We start from the raw sequence: 27,340 nt of genomic DNA on the forward strand, positions 1-27,340 counted from the left end.
ATGAAGAGGGTAGAGAAGAAATGAGCACATTTTATCATAGTCCTAATTTGATCTTTGATGAACATAGCACCTTAGTAGAAAGACTTTTTTTCCTTCAAAAGCCTACAGCACCCGGTATTTCCAGGCAGTCTCCCATCCAAGTTCTAACCAGGCCAGATCCAGTTTAGCCGAGATAATAGAAAGACTTAAAACTCTAAATTGTTCAGTATCGTAACCATAAGACATATGTGACTATCAACTTAATTTTCAGTCAAAATCAGAAATTAAGGAAAAGAAACTCACACTACCCACACTCCAAGTCCTCAGTGGTCCCTAACTACCTTTCCAACACAGAGACAGTATTTTCATCACCACTAAAAGTCTTACTGGCCAATAGTGCCTTCAGTGACTGAAACTGTATATCAAATTACTGAAAGAACTTGAAAATGGCTTTCTGCATGCAATAAAGAAAACTGTGATATTTCACAAAAAAAAAAGTCCAGAAATACATCATTTTTCATAACTTGATTGAATGTGGCTTCTATTATACTTCAGTGAAATGACTAATACTCCATTAAAGGCTATCCATTGTATCTCTCACTGGAAAAGACTTTTCTCTCATCCCACTCACCTCCGCCCTGCAGCTGGAAACTGTGGCTCCCTGTGCCAAGCTGAATGCTCTATATAAGCCTTGCCCTGGGCCTAGAGCTCTGTGGGCATCTTTACACCACCTTTGCAGTCTGAGTTAAGAAAACAGGGCGGCTTTTTTTGTTTTGTTTTGTTTTTTTACCCATTTTTAAAGCCTGAATATTCTCTCCAAATTAATACACTACATCTTAGTTGTAAAGTATTCAACCCGCTAAATATATCACATATGTTACTTAGGACTCTAAGAGCTAGATACTTTAGTTTCATAGCATCTAACCACAGTGCAAACTTTAGTAGCTTTCTTACAAAGACAAAAATCTCTGCAAAACTAAATTTAAAAGATATATTACTCTATTTCTAAGTTATATTTTATAACCAGAAAATAGCTATGAAATATTAGATGCTTTCAAAAAGACTAAAAGATGTCTTAGTTCTATTGCTTCAATGACACCATGAGTAAAAGCAAGTTGGTGATGGGTCTATTTGGCTCACACTTCCACACTGTAGTCTATCACTGAAGGAAGTCAGGACAGGAACTCAAATAGGGCAGGAACCTGGAGGCAGAAGCTGATGCAGAGGCCATGGAAGAGTGCTACTTACTGGCTTGCTCCTCCATGGCTGACTCTGCCTGCTTTCTTATAGAACCCAGGACCACAAGCGCAGAGATATATACACCCACAATGGGCTGGCCCTCCCCACCAATCACTAATTGAGAAAATGCCCTACAGCTGGAGGCATCTTCTCAATTGAGGTTCTCTCCTTTCAGATGACTCTAGCTTGTGTCAAGTTAGCAAAAAACCAGCCAGGACAGAAAATGATTCATGGAAATTTCACCAATCTAACAGAAGCCTTAAAGAATTTCAAAGAACAGAAGTAACGTACTCAATTTTTTTAAAGTATTTTTGCACTGAGCCCTTTTAATGATAGCAAAATATGAGTTTATTTCTAAATACTAGCTAAAATTTTAAAAACTTCATCTAAATAGAAGTCATTGTCGGCAATAATTTCTAGCAGTCTCCCTTAATCAACAGCAGTCTTTAGAGTATATATATTATCACAGTTGACTCATCTTAAAAACAAAATCAATCATATAAGTAAAGATACAGGGAAAGAACTTTTGGTACTGCAGCCCATCATATTGAGCCTCTGTAGGCTCATGACATATCCAGAAACTTGCACCTCACGTCTCCTTTAGTGAGCCAGTTCTCCCTTCTAGAAGACACACTGTTCACACCATCATACTGTAGAGTTCAGCGTCCCCAGGCCATAGCTGTGTGAGTGCTGGGGATGATTGTTGTCAGGACGCAATCACCTGCAGACACTGTCACCAGGAGACCATGCACCAATCACATCATAGATGACACAGCTCTTTATCTTCAGAACTGGGAAGAATATTAGACAAATGCCCATATTTTGAGTGCTTTGAAATAACACAAAAGTGTAGCAAAATGTTTCTTATTTATAGCCACTAAATAAAAGTAGGATTTTCTTTGGTTGCTAAAGTTACCATTTGAGCTAATTTTTAAAGGGAAAAAAAACCTTCCTTCTCCTCCTAGAGTTAACTAATCTTTCATAAACTGTGTTGCAACAGAGGACAAAAGGCTACAATGCACTGTGCCAGAGGTGTCAAGTCAAAGCACTGCCTATCAGCCCCTCTTTGGGAGTTAACAAACCACAGGAGACCGACCATCCTATTCTGGGATGCAGAAAACAGTCACCTGCTTGGCTGGTATGTGGATGTGTTCAGAACTCTTCTTCCCAGCGCTTGTTACCTGAACTGTTTCACTGCCCTATGTTTTCTCCACTGGAGGGCACAGTGAGCTAAAAGAAAACATGGCAAAGCTAAATCTGTTCCATCATCTCAGGAAAAATGGGTAAAAAAGGTTAGAGCTGCTGCCGGGAAAGGTGTCTCAGTGATATTTAAGAATTTCACTTCTGTTCTGTTCATGAAAACCACTAGGAAAGGTGATCTTTAACTGACTAGACCAATTATGTTACAAACACCACTGTCTATAAAATATAAATAAGGGATGAGGAAAAACAAAGAAAGATAAACAGGATGGCAGGAATGACCCACAGCAGGCCAGGAGAACACCAAATCTGCAGTAGCAGATCAGTTAGCTACACCATCCACAGCTGGGCCAGGAAGACATGGCTCAGAGGGTGGTGCTGAACTACTTCATTTTCTCATGAAGACACGTGGCGTGCTCAGCAAAAATAAGGTTTACTTGTATTTTCAGAGTTACACCAGCAGTTTGCTGCTCAACACTTCAGAGCTATGCTTTCTTTATAAACCAAGTCAATTTGGTTTATAAGGTAAAAATATTTTCCATATACTTAGAAAAAAATCAGCAGCTAGGCACATAAACACTATACTCATATACAGTCGATAAACTTGCAGTTTTTAAGAAGCTCAGGCAACAATATACCCTTTATTGTTTTTAAAAGTTGCTTTAGAGGGTGGGCTTGGCACCTCCTGCCTGTGAGGCAGAAGTAGGTAAATCTCTGTGAGTTCAAGACCAAGCTGGTCTACTTAGCAAGTTCCAGACCAGCCAAGGCGACATAGTCTCAAAAGAAACAAACAAACAGAAACGGGCTTCAGAAGAAAACTGTTTCTAAACTTCTACTTAACCACAAAATGTTCCAAACTTTTCTTTATAATAGAATAATGTGATAAGATACTGGGTTTTATTAGTCCAATGAACAAAATGTTACAATATGTGGTTTCATCTCTCTAAGGTCATATAGTGAAGCCTAAATCGGAAACTTGATGACCTCTAGGGATAGGACTTGGAGAGATTACTGGGGAGTAAACCCTGAATGGACCTGGTGTCCTTACAAGATCCACAGTAAGGACACAAGAAGGCCATTTGTACACCGGGAAGCATGCCCTCACCTGACATCATCTGCCTTGATCTTGGGCTTTCATGTCTTTAGAACTGGAAGATAAATTGCTCTTGAAACCACCCAGGCTGAAGTGTTCTGTTAATTCAGCCCAAGCTGAAGATGATTTAGTTTTTTATTTAATAAATTAATTAATTTTTGTGAAGAAGCAATTGAAACATAATTTCAGTGGGCTCAGTCTTCAAAAAGATCCAAGTACCATGCATGTGATAGGCCTCAATCTAGACACATTATTTTAAAATTATTGATCAAAGAAACACAAAAGTCTAAGGTGGGATTATCTATGTACCTCAGAAGCAGTCAGGTTCATCCTTTGCACTTTTAGAAGAATTCTGTTTGCCTAATAACAGCTGACCATAATCTCTCCCCGACCCTCCCACATACACATTTATTTTAATCATGGCTACCAATTAAGAGTACTCCAGGCAAAGGATAAGCAAATACAGAAGTTAATTTGTGCTACAAATTCATTAGAATAATGAGTCCCAATATGGTTGGAAACAGGTGAAGAAAGTTTCATTCAAATCTCAGTTTAGGTGTCACTGAAGGGGAAAGGCTGCATCCCTATGTAAAATGGCAGGGATACAAACTCTCTATCTCTACCATGATGAATTTTTCTCTTAGTACATCTCATTAGACTTGCCAACCATTTGTTACTGTCTTTCTCTATGAATATGTGAGCTCTATGAGAACAAACACTCTGTCCATTTTGTTCAATGCTATATTCACACCATACTGCAAAATACGTTAGAGCAAAAGCGATCAAATACCATGTGTAGTGTGGCTTCCAGTTTAGTGTTTTTATGGGATTCCTGAGTGAGTGAGTGCATCCCTGACTACTGTGACTTCTCTTCAGTTCTGTTTCTCTTGTCCAAAACTAATGTGATAGTTTTATTATACTGTATTCCTGCTTTATTTTATCATCTCTTAGAAGCTTGTTCTTTTCTAATGAAAGTGGTTCTAGAAGGGAAGGGAGGTGGGAAGGAACAGGAAGGAGTAGAGAGAAGGGAAACCATAACCAGAATATATTATGTGAGAAAATAATCTATTTACAAAGAAAGAAAGAGAGAGAGAGAGAGAGAGAAGAAGGAAGGGAGGGAGGGAGGGAGGGAGTAACCAGCACTCAGGCCTCCCAGGGGAGAAGGTGGGCTAGAAGTGGCACCCATGGCAGCTGAAGGGGAAGAATGTAAAAGAAGGAAAAAGAAAGCCAAGAGGAGAAGCCGGAGTCACAAGGCAGGTGAAAGGGCACCTGAAAAGTGCAAAAGGACAGCAGTATGCTGAGCCCAGATCTGGCTGAATTCCAAAGTACTGAATTCTCTGCGTCCTCCTTGCTGAGTAGTCCTGGGTATCCAGCCCTCAAGAATAGCTGCTAAGAGATGGAGAGGGCTCGACAGTAGAGAACTGGCTGCTCTTCCGAGTTCAGTTCCCTGCACTCTCATGGAGCTTCACAACCTCTGTGACGTCAGTCCCAAGAGATCTGATGCTCTCTTCTGGTCTCCTTAGGCCCCAGTCACACATGCAGTACACAGACAAACATGCAGGCAAAATATCCATATAAATAAAAATAAAATAAATTTTAAAAAGAATTAGCTGCCCAAAGAAAGAGACAGTCAAGGCTACGATACATAAACCACAACACAGAAGCCCAGGAAACATGAAAAGGAAAGGCAATGGGACTCCTTCAAAACCTCATATTCTGAACTCAGCTACTAAATTTAAAAATACTGAAATAGGTAAAATGCCAGATGAGTATCTCAAAAGTTAACTAGTAAAAATAACCAGCAACCTGAAGGTAGATACAAATAGGTACAGCAGTTAAGCATGTGCTCGTCCAGAGAACCAGAATTCAGTTCCCATCACACACATCAGGTAGCTCCCAACCACCTCTAATTCTAGCTTCTGGAGATCCACCACCCTCTTAGCCTCCATGGGCACTGGAGAGATGTACATTCAGACACACGCATACACATAATTTAAAATTAAATATTTTTAAAAAGGATATGCAAGCAAGGATACCAATCAAACGCAGGGGGAAAAAATCAGCATAATTGATGAGTCAGCAGTATAAAAGGAAAATAGCAAAAACCTGACCTAGATACAACAAAACTTAAAAACTTGATGAATCAAATAAAAATAAAACCGCAGTGGAAAGCATCACCAACTGGCATGGCTTCTAGGAATAGAGAGCAGGGTCACTAATGCACTACATTCAAACATCACTAAAGAAAAGGAGCAGGGTCACAGCCCAGGTTGCATTTCCTAGCTACTGTGAGTAACACAGCATCAAACACAGGCTGGAAGCGTCTCTGAGGTACAATGACGTATTGGTGGGTTATTTGATAGCTCTCTGTTTAGTTTCTCTGAGAGATTTCTGTATTGATTTCGTAGTGGCTGCATGTATTTGCCCACCTACCAGCAATGAATAAGCGCTCTCTTCGTTACACAAACCAGCCTACATTTCTTATTTGAAGGTGAGCATCCTGAGTTTAGAACAGAATCTCAAAGTAGGTTCACTTTGCATTCCCATACTGGCTAGAAATGGTGAACAACTTCAAGCATTTGTTGGCCACCTTTAGTTTCCTTTGAGAACTGTCTATTCAATTCATTAGCACACTTACCAATTTGATTTTTTGGTATGAATTTGCAGTTGCTTATATAGTCTAGATACTGATGTCTTGTCTGATGTATCATTGGCAAACTCCCCCAGCCCCATTGTGCAGGCTGTCTCCTCACTGATGGTTCTCTTTCTTATTTTACTTATTTATTTTGAGTCTCACCTGTAATTCTGGCTGGCCCAAAACTCATTTGTGAAGGCTGGTCTTGAGCTCACAGAGATCCATCTGCCTCTGCCTCCTGAATGCTGGGATTAAAGGTGTGTACCACCATGGCCAGCAATGCAGTTATTTCTTTACTGTTCAGAAGCTTTTCAATTCCTCAGACTTCTCTGTCAATCTTGGGATTAATCCTGTGGTATCTGAGCACTTTTTCAAGTCCTTCTCAATTTTTAACTGTTTTACCTAGCAATTGTTCTAGCAGTTTCCAAGTTTCAGGTCTTACTAAAGTTTTTTCATTGATTTTTGAAGATATGAATCTAGTTTCATTTTTCTACACATGAAAATCAGTTTTTCCAATGTATGCTGTTTATTCCTTTGTCAAAAACAAGGTGACTGTAGCTGTACAGGTTTATTTCTGGCCCCTCTACTCTGCTGGTTCTTCATGCCTGGTTTTTTGGGGTTTTTCATTTTTTGTTTTATGGATCTGTTTGTTTTATGTTGTATTCCTACCAATATTATGCAGTTTTTGTTATTATGGCTCAACAGTATAATTTGAGACCAAGTATTATGATTTCTCAAGTCAAGGTCTTTTCCCCTTCTCCAACCTCAAAGAGCTGGGATTGCAGGTATGGCCCACAATGCCTGGTTCACAAAAGTTACTAGTTATTATAGTTACTAATTTTGACCAACTTTGCATTCAAAACAGGAAATGTTTCTTCCATTTCTCTTTGATCTATAGCTTAGAGATATCCAGGGGCAAGAAAAGGAATCCTTTTCAGGAAAGGGGGATTTGTTATCTCAAAGCCAGCAGAAAGGTGAGACATGGGCCAGCATGTGTAAAGTCAGCAGATTGGTGCCAGGCTTCTAGATCCCAGGATTTCCATCTTTCTATTCTATATCAACTCTTAGGTCTTTCCCCAGTATGTTTCCTCTAGTCCCATGGATGTCTGCTGACATCACATCCTCACACAACTATATTCTTTCTTCGGACTCTTCTAGGCTCAGGCCAGCATCTCAGAAACCTCCTCCCAGAACCCTTCTACTTGCATCTCACTGTCCATCCCTAACCAACACCCGAAGCCAAGATAAACAAAGCAAGCATGGAAATAACATAAAATCAACTCTTGTGGTAAAGGAAAGGGCCAACCATATCCTAACATTCACTTCCTATACAAATTGGGATTCTATCTAACAAGCAACTTAGCTAAGAGTTGTAGCTACCATGTAGAGGACCAGTAGAAATCATTTCCCATATTATAAATCAGCACTGATTATGAAGAGGAAAAAGTTTACCTCATATGCTTATCACAAACTTATGAGTCCAGTCAATATTAGTTAATGGCCACCTGTATTTACGGAAAATATTAACAGGATAATCCATCAGCCATCATAGAGTGGCAAAAGTGCCATCCAACACAAGACTGTAATACATATCATTCACATTCTTCTGCATTTCTTTCACTATCTGCAGGAATGACTTCTCCATTCTCGAACATTGCTGTATTTAAACAAAATAGGACCAAAGGCAAATACTGTGATGGTTATTACAGCTAAACTCTGCCCATAACCCCTTCTCTCTGACCATCCCATGGGGCAGCACATTCTGTTGACATCTCTCCACTCATGGACTTCCTCTGTGGCTACACCCAAGTGCCCACTGAAGAACAGTTCTGAGTGGATGTTCTTCAATCAGTGACCAGTGGCCTCTAGTGTTTAAATACCAGAACTTCCTGCCTCTGCCTTGCATCGCTTGAACTCTGGAGCCCTGTACTGCTGCCCACACTGCAGAGACATTAAGCTTCAGCTGACCATCTAACAATGATGGCTAAATTAGACTCCCTTCTCTTGTACCCTACTAGTGCTTCCTAGGAGTATCATGCAAATCAACTAGTTGTCTCAAAAACTGCTTCTAGAAGAATCCAAGACAGAAAGTAAAAAACATTTCCATTCACAGTCATATAAAATGGAATTCACAATCTCCAACAAATATATTGTGAAGCAAATATTTTTAAAAGGTAGATAATCTTCATATATAATCCAAGTTAATTTTATGACTTAAAAAAAGATTCAAAGAAATTTTTAAAACTATTTAATTTCAAAGGTAGTTTTTTTTTCTTTCTAGGACTTGAGCCCAGGACCTCATACATGTTAATCTACCACTGGTCCAAAAAGTTTACTTGTGCTATAAGTAAGTACTGTCAGGTCATTACAGCATAATTCTAAGAATCTAATTTTGAAATAAGAATAAAAATCTTTTTTAAAAAATTTCCTTTTAGCCTGAGATGGGAACAGTGGGATACTGAGGGAGAAATGATGTGAACTTCTAACCATCTCTTAAACTAATGTCTATAATAAAATAATGGGAGTTATGTCAAGCACAAAATCTTCTAATTATATAGCAGTTGAAATGTCACTGCATTAGTAATAATTTCACTATATCCTTAATTCATTTCCATACCTCTTATGCCTGTTAAGATCAAAGCTTAAGGTTAAGTCTTTAACACTGTGATTAAACTAACTGAACTTTTAATTCAGAAATAGAGCTTACGTTAACAAAATTGTAGGGGGGAAGTCTATTTTAGTTATCTTCTAAAATTGACATATATTAGATAATCACATCAAAAAGAGAATCAGGTGTTGATCATGACAAAGCTGCAGCAGAACCCAAAATAAACCTTGCAGAGATCTGAACCTCACACAGTTTGATTGAATCATGGGACAAGTCTATTTTTAGGTATCTAATTGAAAATGGAAGTGGGGAACAGGCCCAAAGTCCAGAGGCTGCACAATGCTTCTGCGTCTACAGTGCTGTCAAGATGTTTGATATCAAACATCTCAGATGTGCAAAGTGAGGGTTTTTAGACAAACATAACCGTGGAAGGTGGGGTACGGAGGGGGGGTGCCGCACAGAGCAGCTGACCAAAATTTAAAAGTGGGATATGGATTCAACTCTTGTTTTCCCTATACTATACTCCTGTCTAAAAAGGAAATGGTAAACTGATTTATCAACCTACAGTACAGAGTGCTATGGGAGAATTACTCAGACTGACCAAAAACATATTCTCCAGACAAAAGCAATGTTCTCCCTTTCCTAGAAATGCTGAGATTCCAAACTCTTGTCCACTCTATAAACTGCAGCATACAATCTGACACCAACTGTTGAACCAAAGGACTCACACACAGAACCTAAAGCACTGAGCCCAGCCCCGTGTTGACCTACGGTAGGACTGTGTGGCTATCATTCAGAACCTGACACAACAGTACTTATTTTCTCAATGGCTGCTCCTTCTTTGTGTAAACTGTCAAGACAGTTCTCTGAACCTTACTGTCTCCCTTACCTCCATGAACATATATTTACTTAGAAAGAAAAGGCTTATGGTCTTTGCTTCCTCTCATCTGACTTCCTTTCTCAGTCCCGCCCTCCTTCTTTAGTGCACCACTATCTCCTACAATCCCTGGGATTCACCCTTTGTCCCATAAAAACTTTAAAAAACAAAACTAGCAGGGTGTACTAGCTGGTCTGTGTCAACTTGACACAAGCTGGAGTTAATCACAGAGAAAAGAGCCTCAGTTGGGGAAATGCCTCCATGAAATCCAGCTGTAAGGCATTTTCTCAACTAGTGATCAAGGGGGAAGGGCCCAACCCATTGTGGGTGGTGCCATTCCTGGGCTGGTAGACCTGGGTTTCATAAGAAAGCAGGCTGAGCAAGCCAGAGGAAGCAAGCCAGTAAGTGACATCCCTCCATGGCCTCTGCATCAGCTCCTGCTTCCTGACCTGTTTGGGATCCAGTCCTGACTTCCTCTGGTGATGAACAGCAATGTGGAGTGTAAGCTGAATAAACCCTTTCCTCCCCAACTTGCTTCTTGGTCATGATGTTTGTGCAGAAATAGAAACCCTAAGACACAGGGCTATGGTAACTTAAATTCCAGCAGATGGGAGACAAAGCGCAAGGTCAGCCTGTTGTGTGTGTATGTGTGTGTGTGTGTGTGTGTGTGTGTGAGAGAGAGAGAGAGAGAGAGAGAGAGAGAGAGAGAGTATGGGGGGGGGGGGTTAGTTCAAAGTCAGTCTGTTCCAGTATAGTGAGGGATACACAGAGAAACCCTGTCTTGACAAAACAATTAACTGCGGCCAGAGAGACGGCTCATCGGTTAAGAGCACTGACTGCTCTTCCAGAGGTCCTGAGTTCAATTCCCAGCAACCACATGGTATCTCACAACCATCTACAGATGGGATCTGATGCCCTCTTCTGGTGTATCTGAAGACAGCTACGGCATACTCATATACATAAAATAAATAAATGCTTCTTTTAAAAAGAAAAGGGAAAAAAAAAAAGCAAACAAAAAACAATTAACCAACCAAACAAAATAAAGTCTAAAGGAAAAAATATTTTTAAATGCCACCAACAGTGTGCTATCCTATTCAGTCTACTGCAGTTTTGTTTGGTTGTTTTTTGGTTATTGTTATTTTTTATATAGCATCTTGGGCTGGCCTCTATGTAGCCAAGGATGATGTTAAACTTCTGATCCTCCTCCTTCTACACTTCAATATTGACTCTTTAAAGAAACATTCTTAAAGGTCTGGAAATGGCTCAGCAGTTTAGTATAAAGACTGTTCTTACAGAGGGGCCATGTTTGCTTACCAGCACTCACAAACTGGCTTCTGTAATTCCAAGGAAATTTGGTGCCTTCTTCCGGTGTCTAGTGGCACCAGGAATATACACATATACATAGTACACATTCATTTATGCAAGTTAGACACTCATACACATAAAACAAATCTAAAAACCAGTTTTTGTTTAAAGAATCACCATGACAATTTGGAGAGATAGCTCATTCAGTTGGTAAACCGACAGACCCAAATTTAATCAACAAAAACCATATTTAAAAAGCCGTGAGTGTGGTACACACTGCAATCCCAGTGCTGAGGAGGTAAACAAGGAAATACCTGGAGCTTCCTAGCCAGCTGCCCTACTCTACTTGCTGAGCCCTAGACCAATGAGAGAGCATGCCTCAAAAAACATACATGTACACACATTTGTACATGTAAAAGAATCATCATGTAATCCCAGCCCTCAGAAGGCTGAGACAGAAAGATTGCAAATTCAAAGGCCAGCTTGAGCAACAGTAAATGTCTCAAAAAATAAAACAAGTCAAGTGTTGGCAGCAACCGAGAGGCAGGAGCCAGCTTGATCTACATAGCAAGTTCCAGGACAGCCAAGGCCACTTGGTGAAAACTGTCTTCAAAAATAAATAGAACGAAAAATAAAATAAAATAAAATAAAATAAAAAGAAATCTTCACTAAGAAGTAACTCATATTACTTTAATTTCACAATAAAAACAATCTTTAAAAGATTTATATTTTTAATTATATGCTGGCGGGTGTGCGCATGAGTGCAAAGCCCAGAGAAGGATTGGATCCCCTGGAGCTGCAGATGTTAAGTAACTTAATTATGATCTACGCCATGTAGGTTCTGGGAACCAAACTCTGACCTCCGGAAAAGCAGAAAGCACTGTTAACAAGAGTCATCTCTCCAGCCCTGCAAAAAAAAGGTAATTTATAAAAACCTACCTATAAGAAAACAGACTTAAAAGTTTCTTTTCTCTAAATATAATGAAAAATAAGCTAAGATTATTGAGCCAATAAAATCAATCACCAATAGAAAAAAAAAAATAAACACTATTTTCTCAGCTCTTTACCATTAAATTTCCAAAGCTTTCAGCTGCAACATTTCTATGGACCTACCTAAAAAGCAAAATTTAAAAATTCTATTTGTCCTATTCCCCTCTATCCTCAATCCCAGCTTCCAACTAGGGACAACTGGGACACAGCAGAGGTGCTCCTGTAGCTCTGAGCAGAGGAGTATACTGAGAATCAAATGTCTTCCTCTGTCTTTAATCTATTTCAAATACACAAACACAGAATTGACCAATAAAAGAATGAATCTTTACTTAAACGTCAAAGTTATAGGTATATATTAAATACAGAAACACTGAAAGTTTTAGCACCATCATAAATCAAACCCTGGTCTCAAGAACGGAGACAAGAAAGCCTACATGGATTGAGGAAGCTGACCATAATAGTTTCATAAGATGATGGGATCTTAAGAATATTTTTGAGGGGGAGAGGAGTTGAATGTATGTATCTGTGTATGTGTGGATGCTTACTCCTAGGCATGGGCAGAGTCCAGCTCCTTCTGAAGCAGATTCTCTTGTTTTCTCAGCTAGGCTGAAAGCGTAGTAACCCAGTGAAAATTGTCTCCACCGACCCCACCCCGAGAGTTGGGGTTGCGGGTATCTGTGGGAACATCCAGCTTATTACATGGGTGTGGGATCTGAACTCTGGTCCTTCTAATTACAGACCAGGTGCTCTTAGCAGCTAATCCCTCCTTATTCCTTAAGAATTCTTATCTGTGACAAGAATATCTGCATATACACTTGCACACCAGAAGAGGGCATCAGATCCCATTACAGATGGTTGTGAACCACCATGTGGATGCTGGGAACTGAATCAGGACCTTTGAAAGAGCAGTCAGTGCTCTTAACCACTGAGCCACCTCCCCAGTCCTAGTTTGTTTGTTTGTTTTTTAAAGAAATCTTTATTGATATGAAATAATTTTCAGGACAGGGGAGGTGACATATTTGTAATCCCAGCATCTCAATAGGAGGCTGAGTTCAAGGTCAGCCTGAGTTACCTAGTCCAAGTCTGCCTGGTTACACAAGGAGAAAGTGGAGAAGGGGAGAATAAACACACACACACACACACACACACACACGCACACCACATTCTTTTCTTAGCGCTTTGGACTAAATAGCTCTGTAGAAGTCCTAGGATCTATTTCGAACAAGCACACACTGATTCTTGTAAGTCCTGCACGTTTAGATACAGCTATGACATGAACGGACCTTTCACATTTAAGCAACATTTGACAAATGCTTCAACTGTGAGTTCTTGTGCATGTATTCCAGATTGCCTTAAAATCACCCTCACTCAGAAACTTTCAGAGTAAATTGGAAAAAGCATGAAATTTAAAGTTAAAAAAAAAAATCAAGATTCAATTTTCCTGCCATTTGCTAGCTGTATAACCCTTACTTCCACCCACTGTACACTGCTCCTGGTACTGGTATATCATGTGGGAACCATAACACCATAAACCAGTGCTAACCTGCCTCACAGGGTTGCTGTGCAATCATTTCAGAATATTCAAAAAGGACTCTGCAAATAAAGATGTCACTGTTACAACACATCTCATGAAGTCAGTGTCCTCTAATCCAGAATGTGAGAATGTTACAGCCTGATGTGGAACTGTTGTTTTTCTCTCTGTTCACATTATCTGCGGGCATCGTGGCTTTTCACATGACAGGCAATGGTAGGTACTGGAACAAATAAAAGCTCCTGTTGCATACCAAGATTCTAGGATTGCATGTGCAGGATTAGGGAGCTTGTTTATTGCAACAGCACCGTTTATGTGACAGGCCTGGAGTCTCGGCTGTCATTAGAGCTCAGATGGCAGTATTTCTACTTGAAGCCAGCTTAACTGTGAGCAGTTAATGACAGTCATTAGAGAAAAACCAATCTAGAAAATGAGTTTTCCACATGCTGTAAATGCTAAGGGAACTCTAAAATTGATTATTTAAATTTCTAAAAGAAACTGTACCCTTTTCTGACCACCTTGAGAAGCATACACTAAATCTATGCAATATTTCTTTGGCAATTCATTGTCATCAACAGAATCAGTAAAATCAGGGTTATGAGCACAGCTGAGTGAGATTCTAGAGATCTGGGATCTACTAACTTAGCTTGCAACACTACACAAAACAAACAAGTCCCCCCCTCCCCCAGTGCACCACTCTTAACGTGTGGGAGTGTCTACAAAGTGACATAATGGTGCCCTCCAGAGCTAGAGGTCCCTACACTTTCTTTACATCTTCAGGCTCTTGCACAAAGAGGGGCATCTTTTTCCTCATACAAACTGGAGGAGATTGGCTATCCAAAATGTACAGGACAGAGTGTTTCAGAATTTGTCAGAGTTCTTTAAAGTTTGGAACATTTGCATAAACTTTATCAGCCAAGTACTAAACTCCAAATCTAAAAACCATAAAATTTGGGATGCCCCATACTTGGGGGGCACTGAATTTAGGGTATATTTCAGATTGAGGACGATGCTTTCTAGACAGCACAATCATCTCTGCCCTTTTCCTCTAATTCATCCTGAGAACTTTCTGCACTGCTCTGCCATGACAGCCGGCTGTCAGCACTCCAGTGAGGGCTCGGAATCTGCCACAGCTGCAACCACCCCGCCCCGTGAACACTCGTTATCTAGCTCACCTGGCCTTTTTCTAAACATGCGTGATCTTGATTGTGTAATTTATTTTCCTTGCTATGACCTGACAAGAAGCAACTCTGTGTGTTTAAGTTTACTGCAGTTGCTGTTTCTGTGTATACAATCCATGTCTTTACTACTAAAAAGTTTTCTAAGAAATTTGGAGCTGTTTCCAGTATTTTAAACTAAAAGTCTAAAAGTTACACCAGACATGATGACACACCTGCAATCCCAGCGTCTGAGAGGTGGGAACAGAAAGATCCAAAGGGCAAGAGCATCCTTAGCTACATAGTGGGTTCAAGTCAGCCTTGGCTACATGAGATCCAAACAAAAAGAAACTGTTTTAAAAAGAGCTGAAGGTACTAATAGGCTTAGATTTATTTCGCTGGAAACTCAAATTTTTAAGAAAGTATTTTGGCTAAATATGCTAGAATTTCAATTTCTACAAATTCATCTTAGCTTTCCCGATTAGCAAGGTTTTATTCACTTTAATTGGGGGGAAGAAAAGCCTTTTAAGCTAGAAAACCTATCCAGAACATTTTTACAAGGAAGATATGAGCATGAATAATGACGTCACCAAGATTCTACTACTACTTGAACATTTACTAAATGGGGCAGTGTATGTGTGTCCTCAACCACAGACGAAGAAAGGTTAGCTTGTTACCATGCTACTCAAGGTCTGGCTACATTTCACTTTCAGAAGTAGTGGAGAACTGGTAAACAACTGGGCCACAAAACACAGAACCCCTGGCACTCCAACTGAATTCACAAGACCTACACAAAATCCAGCCAACCAAAATTCCAGCTCACAAACTCCCAGCATTTAGCTGAGAAACTACTAGAAATTGACAGCCGCTGGAAAGGGGAGTCAGTTTTCTTCAGGAATGCAGCCTCTGATGGCTGTCCGTGCTCCAGTGGGCGACCAGTGTGCTTTCTAAAGCTGTGATGAACACCATGACCAAAAGCATGCTGGAGAGGAAGGCTTTGGCCTTCAGGTCACAGTTCGTTATCAGAGGAAGCCAAGGCAAGAACTAAAACAGAGGCCATGGAGAAATGCTGATTACTGGCTTGCTCCTCATGGCTCACTCAGCCTGCTTATACAACAACCCACAACCACATGCCCAGGGGTCACACCACTCACAGTGAGCTGAACCCTCCCATATCTAATTAACTAATTAATAAATAACTAATTAATAAAATGTCCCGTAGACATGTCCCATTGTTATAACTTTGTAACCAGTCTTCATCTGAACAGTTATTTTCAATCTTGCTTTTTAGGGGTATGTGATACTTGGAGTTTTAAAACCAAGACAGGGAGATATACAAATTATTTTGCAAAATGCAAAATAAAGCTAAACACCCACTTCCAAACAAAGCACAATATTCACTAAATAAAATTCTAATGAACTCTCTAAGGTCTTACAGTTTAGAACAAGCTCATTTACCTGGGTGTGGACATGTTACATATACGAGCCTATACACGCACAAGTGACAAATGAGCAAACACACATACAAAGCATTGTCACAGCTCAAAAATGTGCAGTGACTTCTGGATGTACAGTCCTAGAGGGGGAAAAAAAATCACAATGCTCTAAAAAGTGGATAGAATTTATAAGCAGAAAGTGTGAAGATGAATGTGAAAGATCATCTCAGACAACAAAATCAATATCCAACACCTTGTTAAATTAGCAAATGTCTCTGCACAAACAATATCATCAAAGAGGAAGAAGAGATAAAGCATAAGCAAGCTTGGTACAAAGTAAGCCATCTGCAGAGCCTGGAAAGGTAACCAAGCGGTTAAGAGCACTGACTGTTCTTCCAGAAGATATGGTTAGGTTTCTAGCTCTTGCAAAACAAAAAGCAACACACACACACACACACACACACACACACATACACACACCAGCATGCATTCACACAGATTGTATTTTAAGTGTATGGGTACCATACGTGTGCCTGGTGTCCAAGGAGGTCAGAAGAAAGCAGATGCTCTGGAGTTACTGATGGTTGTGAGCCACTATGGGTGGTGGGAACTGAACGTAGGTCCTCTAGAAGAGCAGCCAGTGCTCCTAATTGCTTAGCCATCTCTCCAACCCTAAATCTATTTTAAAGAATTCATACAGATGATGTCAGAAATATACAGAACAGATTAAAATATGTCAATAACCTGATGTGCATGAAGTTAAATTCTGTACAAGGGTAAAGAGAAATTTGACTGTGGGGTTTTATGTAACAATAGACTTGTACAAAGTGTTCTGTAAGGAAGAGGCACTCAGGCAATACAGATGAAGAGGGACTGTAATAGTAGGTTCAGTAAGAGGTAGCAATATGTCCAGATGCTACAAGGACAGCCTGTTTCTAGCAACTGAATATAAGGAAGCAAACTGGCCACTTGCTGAACTTTGACTACTAGTCCACAGAAAAATTTGAATAAGACTTCTGGTAAAGAGCATTGCTAAAGGGTGATGCTAAGTGACGGGCAAACACAGCAGGCCACATCAGGCCTACAGGACATGTTAATATGCTGAAGGTCCATGGACATGGTAACAATTTCAACTTCAGCTATTTCACGGAACCCCCAGAGCTGTCAAACAAGTAGTCACTCCCTCTGGGATCCTCAAACTGACATCATGACAGCTCCGGGTGTGTTAAATCTTCCACCAGCCTAGGGGAAATGCAATCCAGTCTTTGACACCATGAGAAGACTCGAGCCCCCAATACCCCCAGAGAGCCATCAAGCCAGTTGCCAGAAGCCCTAACTGTCATGACTATTGCTCCAGGAGTCTTTGCTTGAGTTATGAAAGCCTCAGCTGACCCTTACATGACTGGACCACGCACAGCCACCCTGATGTTACTGTCCTTCCTCTGGCTGAGAGGAGCACCTCCCCCACCCACAACAGCCAGTACACTCAGAAGATCAGTGAGATTTGGAAGAGCAGCATTCTCATTGGTTCTGTATCATTACCATGGTGGAAGAGTCTGAGCAGGTAACACAAAAGCAGGTACCTCCTGGGCATCTCAGCCCTAGGCATACTCAGCAGAGGTGTGTTAGCAGAGGCGGAAGGCAGTTGAAGAATCCTAGATCGCAGCCAGGAGCAAAGACTGCAGAGCTGAGGTGTAGGGAAGCAAGAGCTGAGAAAAGTCAACTCAGCAGTTGCTGGCAAGCTCCAGACAGCATTGAGAATCACTAGCTCCAATGCTCTACCCAGTGCTGAGGAGCCATACACTGACAGTTGACAGGCCCAGAAGCCCAGGCCTGTGGCCAGAAGAGCGGAGGACCTCAAACCATACCCTGAACACTGAAGGCTCAGGAGCTGCCCAGGGTCCCTGCTTATGCTTTCCATCTCCCAGGAAAAGCAGCACAAGTGGACTGGTGATGGCAGTGGACAAGCTTTCCACAGACCATCTGAGGAGCCACCAGGAAAGCACACAGACGGCTGGTTACTAAGGCTTAGATACGATAGCATTTGAATGTCTTGAAATTCAAGTCAAGGGAATTTCCTAACGGATTTTATTTGGAGAGGGATCAAAGATGACTTCAAGGTTTTTCAAATGTACTTGAAAGACTGCACTTAACTAAGTCTGTCTAAGTCTATCCTAACTTTTACTTACTAAACAGAGCCAGAACTGCCTAGTAAAATTTTACCAAGTACAGAATTCTCCTGTGGCCAGGATCATTACCTCCCAATGATCCTTTTATGACTTCAGATTGTTAGCATGAAGTTGGCTATGTGGAATACAATTGTTTCTTCATCCCAACAATCCTAACTAATCAAATATATGTGCTTTGTATGAACAAAATATGATAAAGGTTACTTATTACCCATGAAAATGCACAAAGCTACATAAGAAACTGATTTTTCTCACCTAAAAGGTGAAATTATACTTAGAGGTTAGCAGTCTTTGTTCAAGGTCTCTTAGTGAACAACAAACCTTGCCTTTGCCCAGATGACTCCAAAGCCAATCTGTTAACTACACTACAATGTATGCCCTTGAGAGGCCCTCTGTGTTAAATTTCTTAGATTATCTAGCCTTTCCTCCATTCCTCCTATGACTAGGCTATTGAAATAGAAACATCACATAACGGTGGTACAAATAAACTTTTTACAAAGTAGAGTCTTGAATTCCCAGATGGAAAGAAGACAAAATATGCCTTGTTTTGCTAGGGGGAAATAAAATCAGAAAATAAAGCAAAGCTGTCCTTCTGAAAGGCGTTTCTATTCACACACTATGGTATTGCAGACTTCCTTAAGACAATAATAAAGTACTGGGCCACTCAACAACTTTTGTACTCAGACTCTGCTAACAGAATTCTCACACCACGGTGGTTTGATTTTTTTGCCTTTCCCCAGAGAAAACGGTATCTGCAAGATGTTCTTCTCTCTGCTTTCTGCCACTCCTCACCAGGCTAACTCAGGTGGACTCTTGAGAGCTTAGCTTGGGAATCACTTCCAAAGACAGCTCTGATTTCCCTCACAAGTTCCCAGGACTAAGCACACTGCTTTCCCACCATAGTCTACTCATGAGTTCTCATTTGCCATCTCACTGGCCCCTTCTGAAGCAGACACTCAGAAACTGCTTTTACTAAGCAGTACTGGCTCCCCACTTGGGCCCACTTGGTAACCAAACGTTGGAGGAAAGCTTGGCATCTCTTCCTTCTTTCTGCGCCTGTCCTTGTTCTCTGGCTGCTGGAATCATGTAAATGTGCATTCTGAAATTCCAGGAAGGGCTTGGAACAAACCCTCCACCCCAAGTGTTGGACACTATCCACAAGGGCAGAGAACATCCTAGAACAGAAGTGATGGATCCTTCAGAGAATGACAACTAGGAGAAGATGACAGAGATGAACAGAAACACTTCTCATGCCAGCTAAGGATAAGGGAAAGTCAGCATCGGTCAGGACGACATCCTGACCACAGCTGCTTCATTATGCACACCACCTGCCCTTTGCCCAATTTCTCTGAAGACACACTTGGGATCACTGACCCCTTTATCTGTTCCTCTCCCAATGTGGCAGTAAGCTCTCCTCCATTTTCACCATTACTTGGAAACAGGTAGCTGTGCCCAGCCTGTAGACGCTGCCAGAGCAAGGTATTCTGCCCTAAAAACTCACATTAGATTACTAATATAAGATCCATGTGGCCCCACCCAACAGTGTTAAGCCATATTATGAATAAGAAAAGAAGCAAAATAAAATATTAATTTTTGAAATGTATCCATATCTACAAATAGCATTCAGTAGCATTGGAATCGATCTATACAAATTCCATTTACTTATACAGTCTAAACTTACTAATTTTTTTAATACTATGAATTCAACAATTATGTCCTAGTTTGCTTTCAACTACTATGATAAAGACCATGACAAAAACCAACTTAGGGAGGAAGTGGATTATTTGGCTTACAACTCCAGATCACAGTCTGTCATGGAGCAAAGTCAGAGGAGGATGCAAGGTAGTAACCTGGAGCCAGAAACTGAAGCAGAGGCCATGCAGGAATGCAGCTTACAGCCTTGCCCCTCTTGCCTCAGTGTTATATACAACCCAAGGCCCAGGGATGATGGTACCCCCTCCTACATCAGTCATTAATGGGCAGAATGCCCCCACACACCACCCTACAGGCCAATGTGATCAGGGCATTTTCCAACTGGATTCCCTCCTCCCAGATGACCCAAGCTTATGCCAAGTTGACAAAAACTGAGCCACTGCTGATTACTACAGAATAAAATATCTGTCTATAGAGAGGAAGATAAGTCAGCATCACTAACAGAAATTAGACAAAGCACCCTAAGAATACTTCCCACAAGCATTTATTGAAAGATCGCAGAGGAATGAACACTCAGGATTAAGACAGGGAGAAAACCATGCTACATACATATTAAATTTAACCCTAATGTCACAACTCTCCCTAAACCAATACCTTATCACAACTTACTCTTAAGACCCAAGTGTTGCCTCTGCTAGTTTGTTTTCTAAGTATTACACTTCACCCATCTGCTTTGAAGAACTCATCTGAATTCTAGTTTTGAAATACCTGAATCTGAAGAGTAAGGAAGTGTTTAAAGATATAAGTTACATAGAAATGTTTACAAGTTACAACTGAGGACTTATTTTATGTTCCCCCCCCCCCCGGGGGGAGGGTGCTGTTTTATCTGAGAGGAGGTGGTATCTGTACCAAAGCATTCATGTGGAGAGAAATCAGAGGACAATTTCGTGAGTCAGTCTCTCCTCCTCCTCTGTAGGCGGCCCTGAGTGTGGAAATCAGGCTGTCAAGTTTAAGCCAGGTGCCTGTACCTGCTAAGCTAGACTGTTCATCATTTCTTTCACTTAAGCATTTAAAATGTGGCCAAAAAATAAATAAAATAAAATAATCCAAAACCCAAGTAAACTGACCCCAGCAATATTTCACTTCCATTATGACACCATGGCTCTCTCTCATGTCCCACTGTTCTAGTTCAAATTTCTTTTCTAAGTCTTACATGCAGAAATGTTTCCCTAACTTACCCACTTCCCTTCATCTGGATGGAGACAAACCTACTTTTGATGGCACTGTCACAACCCTGGCCTTTGACCGAGTTTTAGACTGTATACACAATTTACAATAATAAAGCCAAAGTAACACTGGGTTTTCTTTGCAAGATTCACTTTATTGGATAACGGATTTCCTATGGGATTACTGCCACACTGACTTAAAAAAGTAAAAATTAATAAACCAATAAACAAGTTCTTCCAAGCTGACAACAAAGAAACTGGCCGAGTCAATTGTGAAATTATATAATCTTAATCACAGTGAGCACTTTTTCCAAGGGACTATGAAAGATAGCAAGTGATTCTGAAAAGCTGTACAAAATCACTATTTGCCTCACATCAAGGAAAGGGCTCACAAGCTCATTTCTACTTTGAATATTTTTCGTATTATTAGGTTATTGTCCCAAAAGATTAGCTGTCATGCCTTTCCTGCTAAGTTATTTAAATTTTCTTTAATGATCAGAACAAACCTGAAAAGTAACATGATTTGTCTTATGATTAGTCAGGCAACCGCACCCCAAAATTCTATAAAATGTTTGAGTGAATTACAAAACACCAGAGAACCACATATACATCATGATTACATGTTGGGTTTTGTTAAGAAAACCTCCTCTCAAACAAATAGAAACAAAGGTGAGAGGGCAGAACCAGGACTTACTTTCTCAACCTCTCTGATATGACCTTTGTTCTCATTTTTAAAATCTGCCAACTGAAACAAACAAGGTTCGCGTGTTTTGCTCACTTTTTGTGCAGACACTTTTCCTCAAACTCTTGCAAAAAGTATTAATTACGATATGAAGATTTGCCGTTTTCCCAGAACAGCGTTTCTTACTCACTGAAACTCCAGAATTCCCTACGACATCACCTCCACCTCCCAAAATAAAGGTCTTGTTAATTACACCAAACAAGCACAATTCTGTTTTTGTGTTGCAATAAGTAACTGGAGACTCAAGTTTCCCAAGATCAGGTCTTCTGAAATTCGTGGTCCCTGCAACCCTTCCTATCTTCACCTATGCTCTCATCCATAGCAGAGCCAGTTTTCAAGACAAGTTGAAAAACTTTATTTAAAAGGGGGTGGGGGGACAGTGCACAATGCGCCTGACTCTGGCCGCCTTCCCTGAATGGCTCCAACAGGACAAGCCCGGGGAGTTAAGGAAGGTCTTCTCCGTGCCCACCAGGCTGCAGATCAGATCCCCCAGAGCCGGCTAGTCTGAAGGGCTCAGGGTCTGAAGAAGTTTCCGCGCTCCAGAGCTGGCTCGCTGAGCGAGAGCGGCCCGGGAGCGAGGGCCACGGCGTGGTCGCGGCTGTCATTCCACTCACCTGCCCATTCTCCGAGCCGCGGGCCGACAAAGGACTCGTTGCCCACGCACCAAACCTGGAAGGCCCTGAAAAGCGAGTACGAGGTTCGCAGGGCCAGGTAGACAATGGTGCTCGCGCCCACCCAATATAGGACACCGGCCGCCGGGAGAGCGCTCTCCATAGCTCACGACTAGGCCTCACTACTACCGTGAATGGGGGAGGAAGGGGGGGCCGAATGAATGAAACGAGGAGGCGGCGCCGACCGTTACGGCGAAAACGCCGACAAACGCCGCTCTTTGAACGCTTTAGGCCTAAGACCCGCCCACATAGTTATATCCATAAGGCCATTGGTGATTTCCCTTTCCTGTGAACGTACTGTGTTTCCCATTGGTTAACATTCGTTTCGTAGCCCCGCCCACACTCCCCTTTGGCGCGCGCAGCGTTGCATTTCCGTATTAAGACAGTGGCTCGCTCACAAGCCACTCAAGGTTTGGTTCCGCCCACAAACTTTACGTCGCACCACCGAAGCGCAAGTATCTCTCATTGGCAGAGGCGGCCCTTACGACTACGGAAGACTGCGCGCTGATTGGCCAGTGATACCTAACCTGTGTTTCGCTCACATTTCAGGAAGAAATGGAACCGGAAAGGGAAGGTTGTAGTAGAAGTCCGCTAGGAGCAGAAGCGGTGCTTATGTTTACGCCTTTGTAATAAGCGCTTTCGGACCCCTCTTTATTCCTTGAGCTTTTCGGATGAAGGTTTACGGTTCTCCTTTGTCTGAGCTGCACGCTTTCGCTCCATTTTCTGGATGACTGACTGTCTTAGCTTCCACAATTAACTTCCGAAAATTTCCCAATTTAGAATCCCAGTAATTCAGAATTCCAGAAAACTACCACATAGTAGCATTAACAGTTGTAAGATGAATGAAAAGTATTCTACAAGAACACAGCTTAGGGAGCAATTCTGGGAAACTTTTTTTTTTTTTACTGTACCTGGTCCAGTAAAAACCAGAGATTTGTGGGAGGATAGCAGGAGTAGATATGTTAAAGAGGTATTTGTGTTCTTTACTTTGACTGTAAGACTATCAAAATAGTGGAATCAAAACAGGAACTCATCCACCCCTTCCTAAAACTTGCCTAAAACTTGGGGAAACTCTAGAACACCTTACAGGGAAGGCAATGAGGGGCCAGTGGGATGGACCACACTTTTACTGGTGTTAGTATGTGTTACTTAGATATGTGTTACTCTGGCCCATTCTTAAACCATAACTGCTCGTGAGAACCTAAAGCATGGCTTTGGTGGGAAGTACTGGTTCTCTTTCTACCTCTTCTCAAATCTTTTTGTTTGGTTTGTTTTGTTCTCCACTATTTGACTTGTGAGAGACACTCAAGCTGTGCCCTAAGTCTGATAACAGGCCCTATACTTTACCAGCCATCACTTTACCCACCAAGCAATCTCCCCTGCCCTGAAAGGAAGTTATAAAAGGACACAAAAATCTGATGTCAGGAAGAGCCTGGGCGAACGAGCAAAGTTCCAGGGGGCAGGGAGACAAACACAAAATAAACAAATGGAATCTCTGTAGAGACTCTACTTAAGAGGTCCAAGTGTACATTCAGTATCTCCACTCAAGCCCAATACATTTTTTATTTGTTTTTGTTTTGAGACAGGATGTAAAATATCCCAAGCTGCCTCCACCTCCTGAGGTTTGGGATTCCAGGTATATGACGCCATGTCTTTTTTTTTTTTTTCCTTAATTCAGCACTGAGGATTGAATTCAGGGCTCTGTAAATGCGTGTCAAGTACTGTATTAGCTGAGCTACACTCTCAACTCAAGCTTAATATATTTAAAAATAAAACTACACACCTGCCTTCATATACTTTTTCTGGTGGTTTGTATAGCAATACCCCTCATAGGCTCATGTGTTTGTTGATAAAATGGTTAGGGAAAGATTAGAAGGTGAGGCCTTGTTGGAGAAGGTGTGCCACTGGGGGTGGGCTTTGAGGTTTCAAAAGTCTATGGCATTCCAACTTAGTTCTGTCTCTTGCTTGTGGATCAGATGTGAGCTTCTCCCAAGTCATGCCTGCCTGCTCCCTGCCATGCTGTCTGTGTCCTTGCCCTCTGAAACTGTAAACAAGCCTCTAATTAAATGCTTTCATATAAGTTGCTTTGAGCATGTTATCTCTTCATAGCAATAGAACAGTAACTAAGACACATCTTTCCCTTTTCTTCCCCATTTCCTTAAATGGACCACTATTCATGATTTCTCTGAGATGCAAAACCTAGGGGTCGGCCTTCTTTTCTATGAAATTCTCATAACCAGTTCTTTAGCAAGTCTTGTTCACTCTGTAAACAAAATAGACCATGGCAGGTTTCTTAGCTGTGCTACTGCTAACTAATGCAAACCTCAAGTGGCTTTATCCTAGAATTTAGTAACAACTTCGTTATTCATCTCTCTGAACCTGTTTTGGCAAACAAATACTGTTGCTGTAGAATTACTATTAAACATTTTATAAGAAGCTGGGCATAGTGCTGCATGACTTTAATATCATCATTTGGGAGTCAGAGGCAGGTGGGTGTTTGTGAGTTTAAGACCAGCCTTACCTACATATATTGTTTGGAAAAGAAAGAAAAAAAGATAGAGTGAGAGGGAGGGAGGGAGGGAGGGAAGGAGGGAGGGAGGGAAAGAAGACACAACCACATTGGGACTTCAGAATTATTTATTTAAAAGATTTAAAGTTGAAAATAGTCTTTAATGTAAACAACATGAATGAACAGCATTGCATTGTAATAGTGCACAAAGACTTCCATTGAAGTTCATTGGCAGTTTCTCTAAATTTGGTACAAATTTATACAAATTCATAGTCAGTTTCCACAGCAAAACCAGGAGTGTTTCACTGTCTAAAAGAAATATGCATAATTAGGGAACTTCATAGAAGTTGGGTGTTTTTAAGAATACCAGCATAGCTTAGCAATGGAGACAAGAGCCCAGTCCTTTATTACTCTTTGTAACAGCTCTGTCATTTACTGCACTACCCAGTCTTAAGTTAAATATAGTTCAATACATTGAGTTTAGCTTTTGCTTTCAGCAGGGTCTCATGTGGTCTAGGCTGACCATGAGCCTCTATACCTGAGCTTCTGGTTCTCTGACTCCAGCTCCCGAGTGCTGGAATCTCAAGTGTGTACCGACAAAGCCAGTTTCCTCTGTCCTGGTGAAGCACTCTGCCAACCAGCTGGGCACCATGAGCTTTAATTCAATCCTCACATCCAGTTGTCCAATCCTGGGTTGAGAAAAAGAAAAGTTCTATGATGAACAAACTAATTTAAAACAAATACTACCTTTAGTATCAAGTTAATTAGAAGCTAATGTTTGGCTCCCTTAAGCAGCAACATTGCCAGAAGGATTTTGACTTTTCCTGTCTTTTCCCATGCATTACTGCATTCAGACACATCAGCCCCCCTCATACTTCAAATAAACCAGCTCTTCAGTAAAACTTCTTCTACAGAGACCCCTGATGTCATGGTCTAGCTTAAGAATCATGTCTTGGGAGTTCATTCGAAGGTCCAGCAGGAATGGGCAGCTGTTCACAGGCCTTTGACTAGAGTGAGGACTACGTGGTGGGAGAGATGGAAGGTAGAGGAGCAGATCTGGACTGAGAGAAGGGAGAGGAGACTGCCTGTCGATACTTAATATATGAGAGAAGACTAAAAAGTCAGACCTCCTTTATCAGAGAAACAGCCTCTTCCACTATGCGCACACCTTCTGGAGGAAAGGAGAAGAGAGCATTAACCTGGCCAACTAGATCAGCCAAATCCACCCTGGCACTCACTGGATGACATGTCAGCAGCCAGATCACTCTTATCCCACAAGACATTCTGCACCTAAAAACTTCAGGGCTTTTTCTGCTCAAACAGAACTTGAACTCGATTCCTGGCTACTTCTATAAACATGGTTTTCAATAAAACTTACATTAGTCCATTTGATACAGCTTTAAGGATAGTGAGATAGCTCAGTGGGTAAAGGTGCTTGGCACCAAGCCCAGTGACCTAAGTTAGATTCCCTCAGATGCACACGGTAAAGAGAGCCAACCAAGTCTCTAAAGCTGCCCTCTGGCCTACACAAACATGCCCTCTCTCTCTCTCTCTCTCTCTCTCTCTCTCTCTCTCTCTCTCTCTCTCTCTCTCTCTCACACACACACACACACACACACACACTGTAAATAACTGTACTAAAAAATAAAAATACAGCTTTAATAGCTCCCTTATTGTTTTTTTCCAATTCACAGGCTCATACAGACTTAAATAAGAGAAAAGTGTGCCAAGCCATTTACCACCTTTCCGGGTTGGTAGCTGATGTATCATGGCATATCAGTCTTGCCCAGTACTTGCTTTACTGTATTGTATCACCAGATTTAATAATGACTCCAGATATCCTCAAAAAGAATCAGAGCCACAGTTAAGCCAGCTTCAACTAGGTGAAGGGGAAGCAAACATCAGTGCTTTAAAAATCCATGTGCTGCTGCCAGACAAAACCTGCAAATATTAAAACAGTACCACAAGCAAACACAAAGAATACAGAGGAATGTGTATTCCTGCTTTGTCTGTACTTGTGTATTTTTCTTCACCTAAATGTTCATGTACACAATGGACTCAGAATCTGCTGACGGATTGTTTTTCCCTCCCAAAGAATCTTACTCATTTGATTTCTATTGCTTTTGTCTAGTTCTTTTTCTCTCTCTTTCTCTTTATTTTCTTGGTAAATATATTTGGTGCAAACAAAGACTGTGCAAACTAAAAACTAGTTATACATGGGCATGGTAGTGTTTGCACAACACTTAGAAGGTTAAGACAGAGGGGTCCAGAGTTCGAAGACAGCTTGAGCTAGATAAGAA

General features: G+C 41.1%; 1 protein-coding gene across 1 annotated transcript in view; it reads right to left on the reverse strand.

Moving 5' to 3' along the window:
* Window positions 1-22,710, reverse strand: part of HSD17B12 (hydroxysteroid 17-beta dehydrogenase 12) — a 124,500-nt gene extending 101,790 nt beyond the window's left edge. Inside the window, exon 1 of the mRNA XM_080931759.1 lies at window positions 22,475-22,710. Coding sequence (XP_080787885.1) covers window positions 22,475-22,634 — 160 coding nt within the window. The 5' untranslated portion in view covers window positions 22,635-22,710. The remainder of the gene's footprint in view (window positions 1-22,474) is intronic.
* Window positions 22,711-27,340: the final 4,630 nt, after the last annotated feature.

The sequence above is a fragment of the Micromys minutus genome (genome assembly GCF_963924665.1).
Source record: "Micromys minutus genome assembly, chromosome: 17".
NCBI lineage: Eukaryota > Metazoa > Chordata > Mammalia > Rodentia > Muridae > Micromys > Micromys minutus.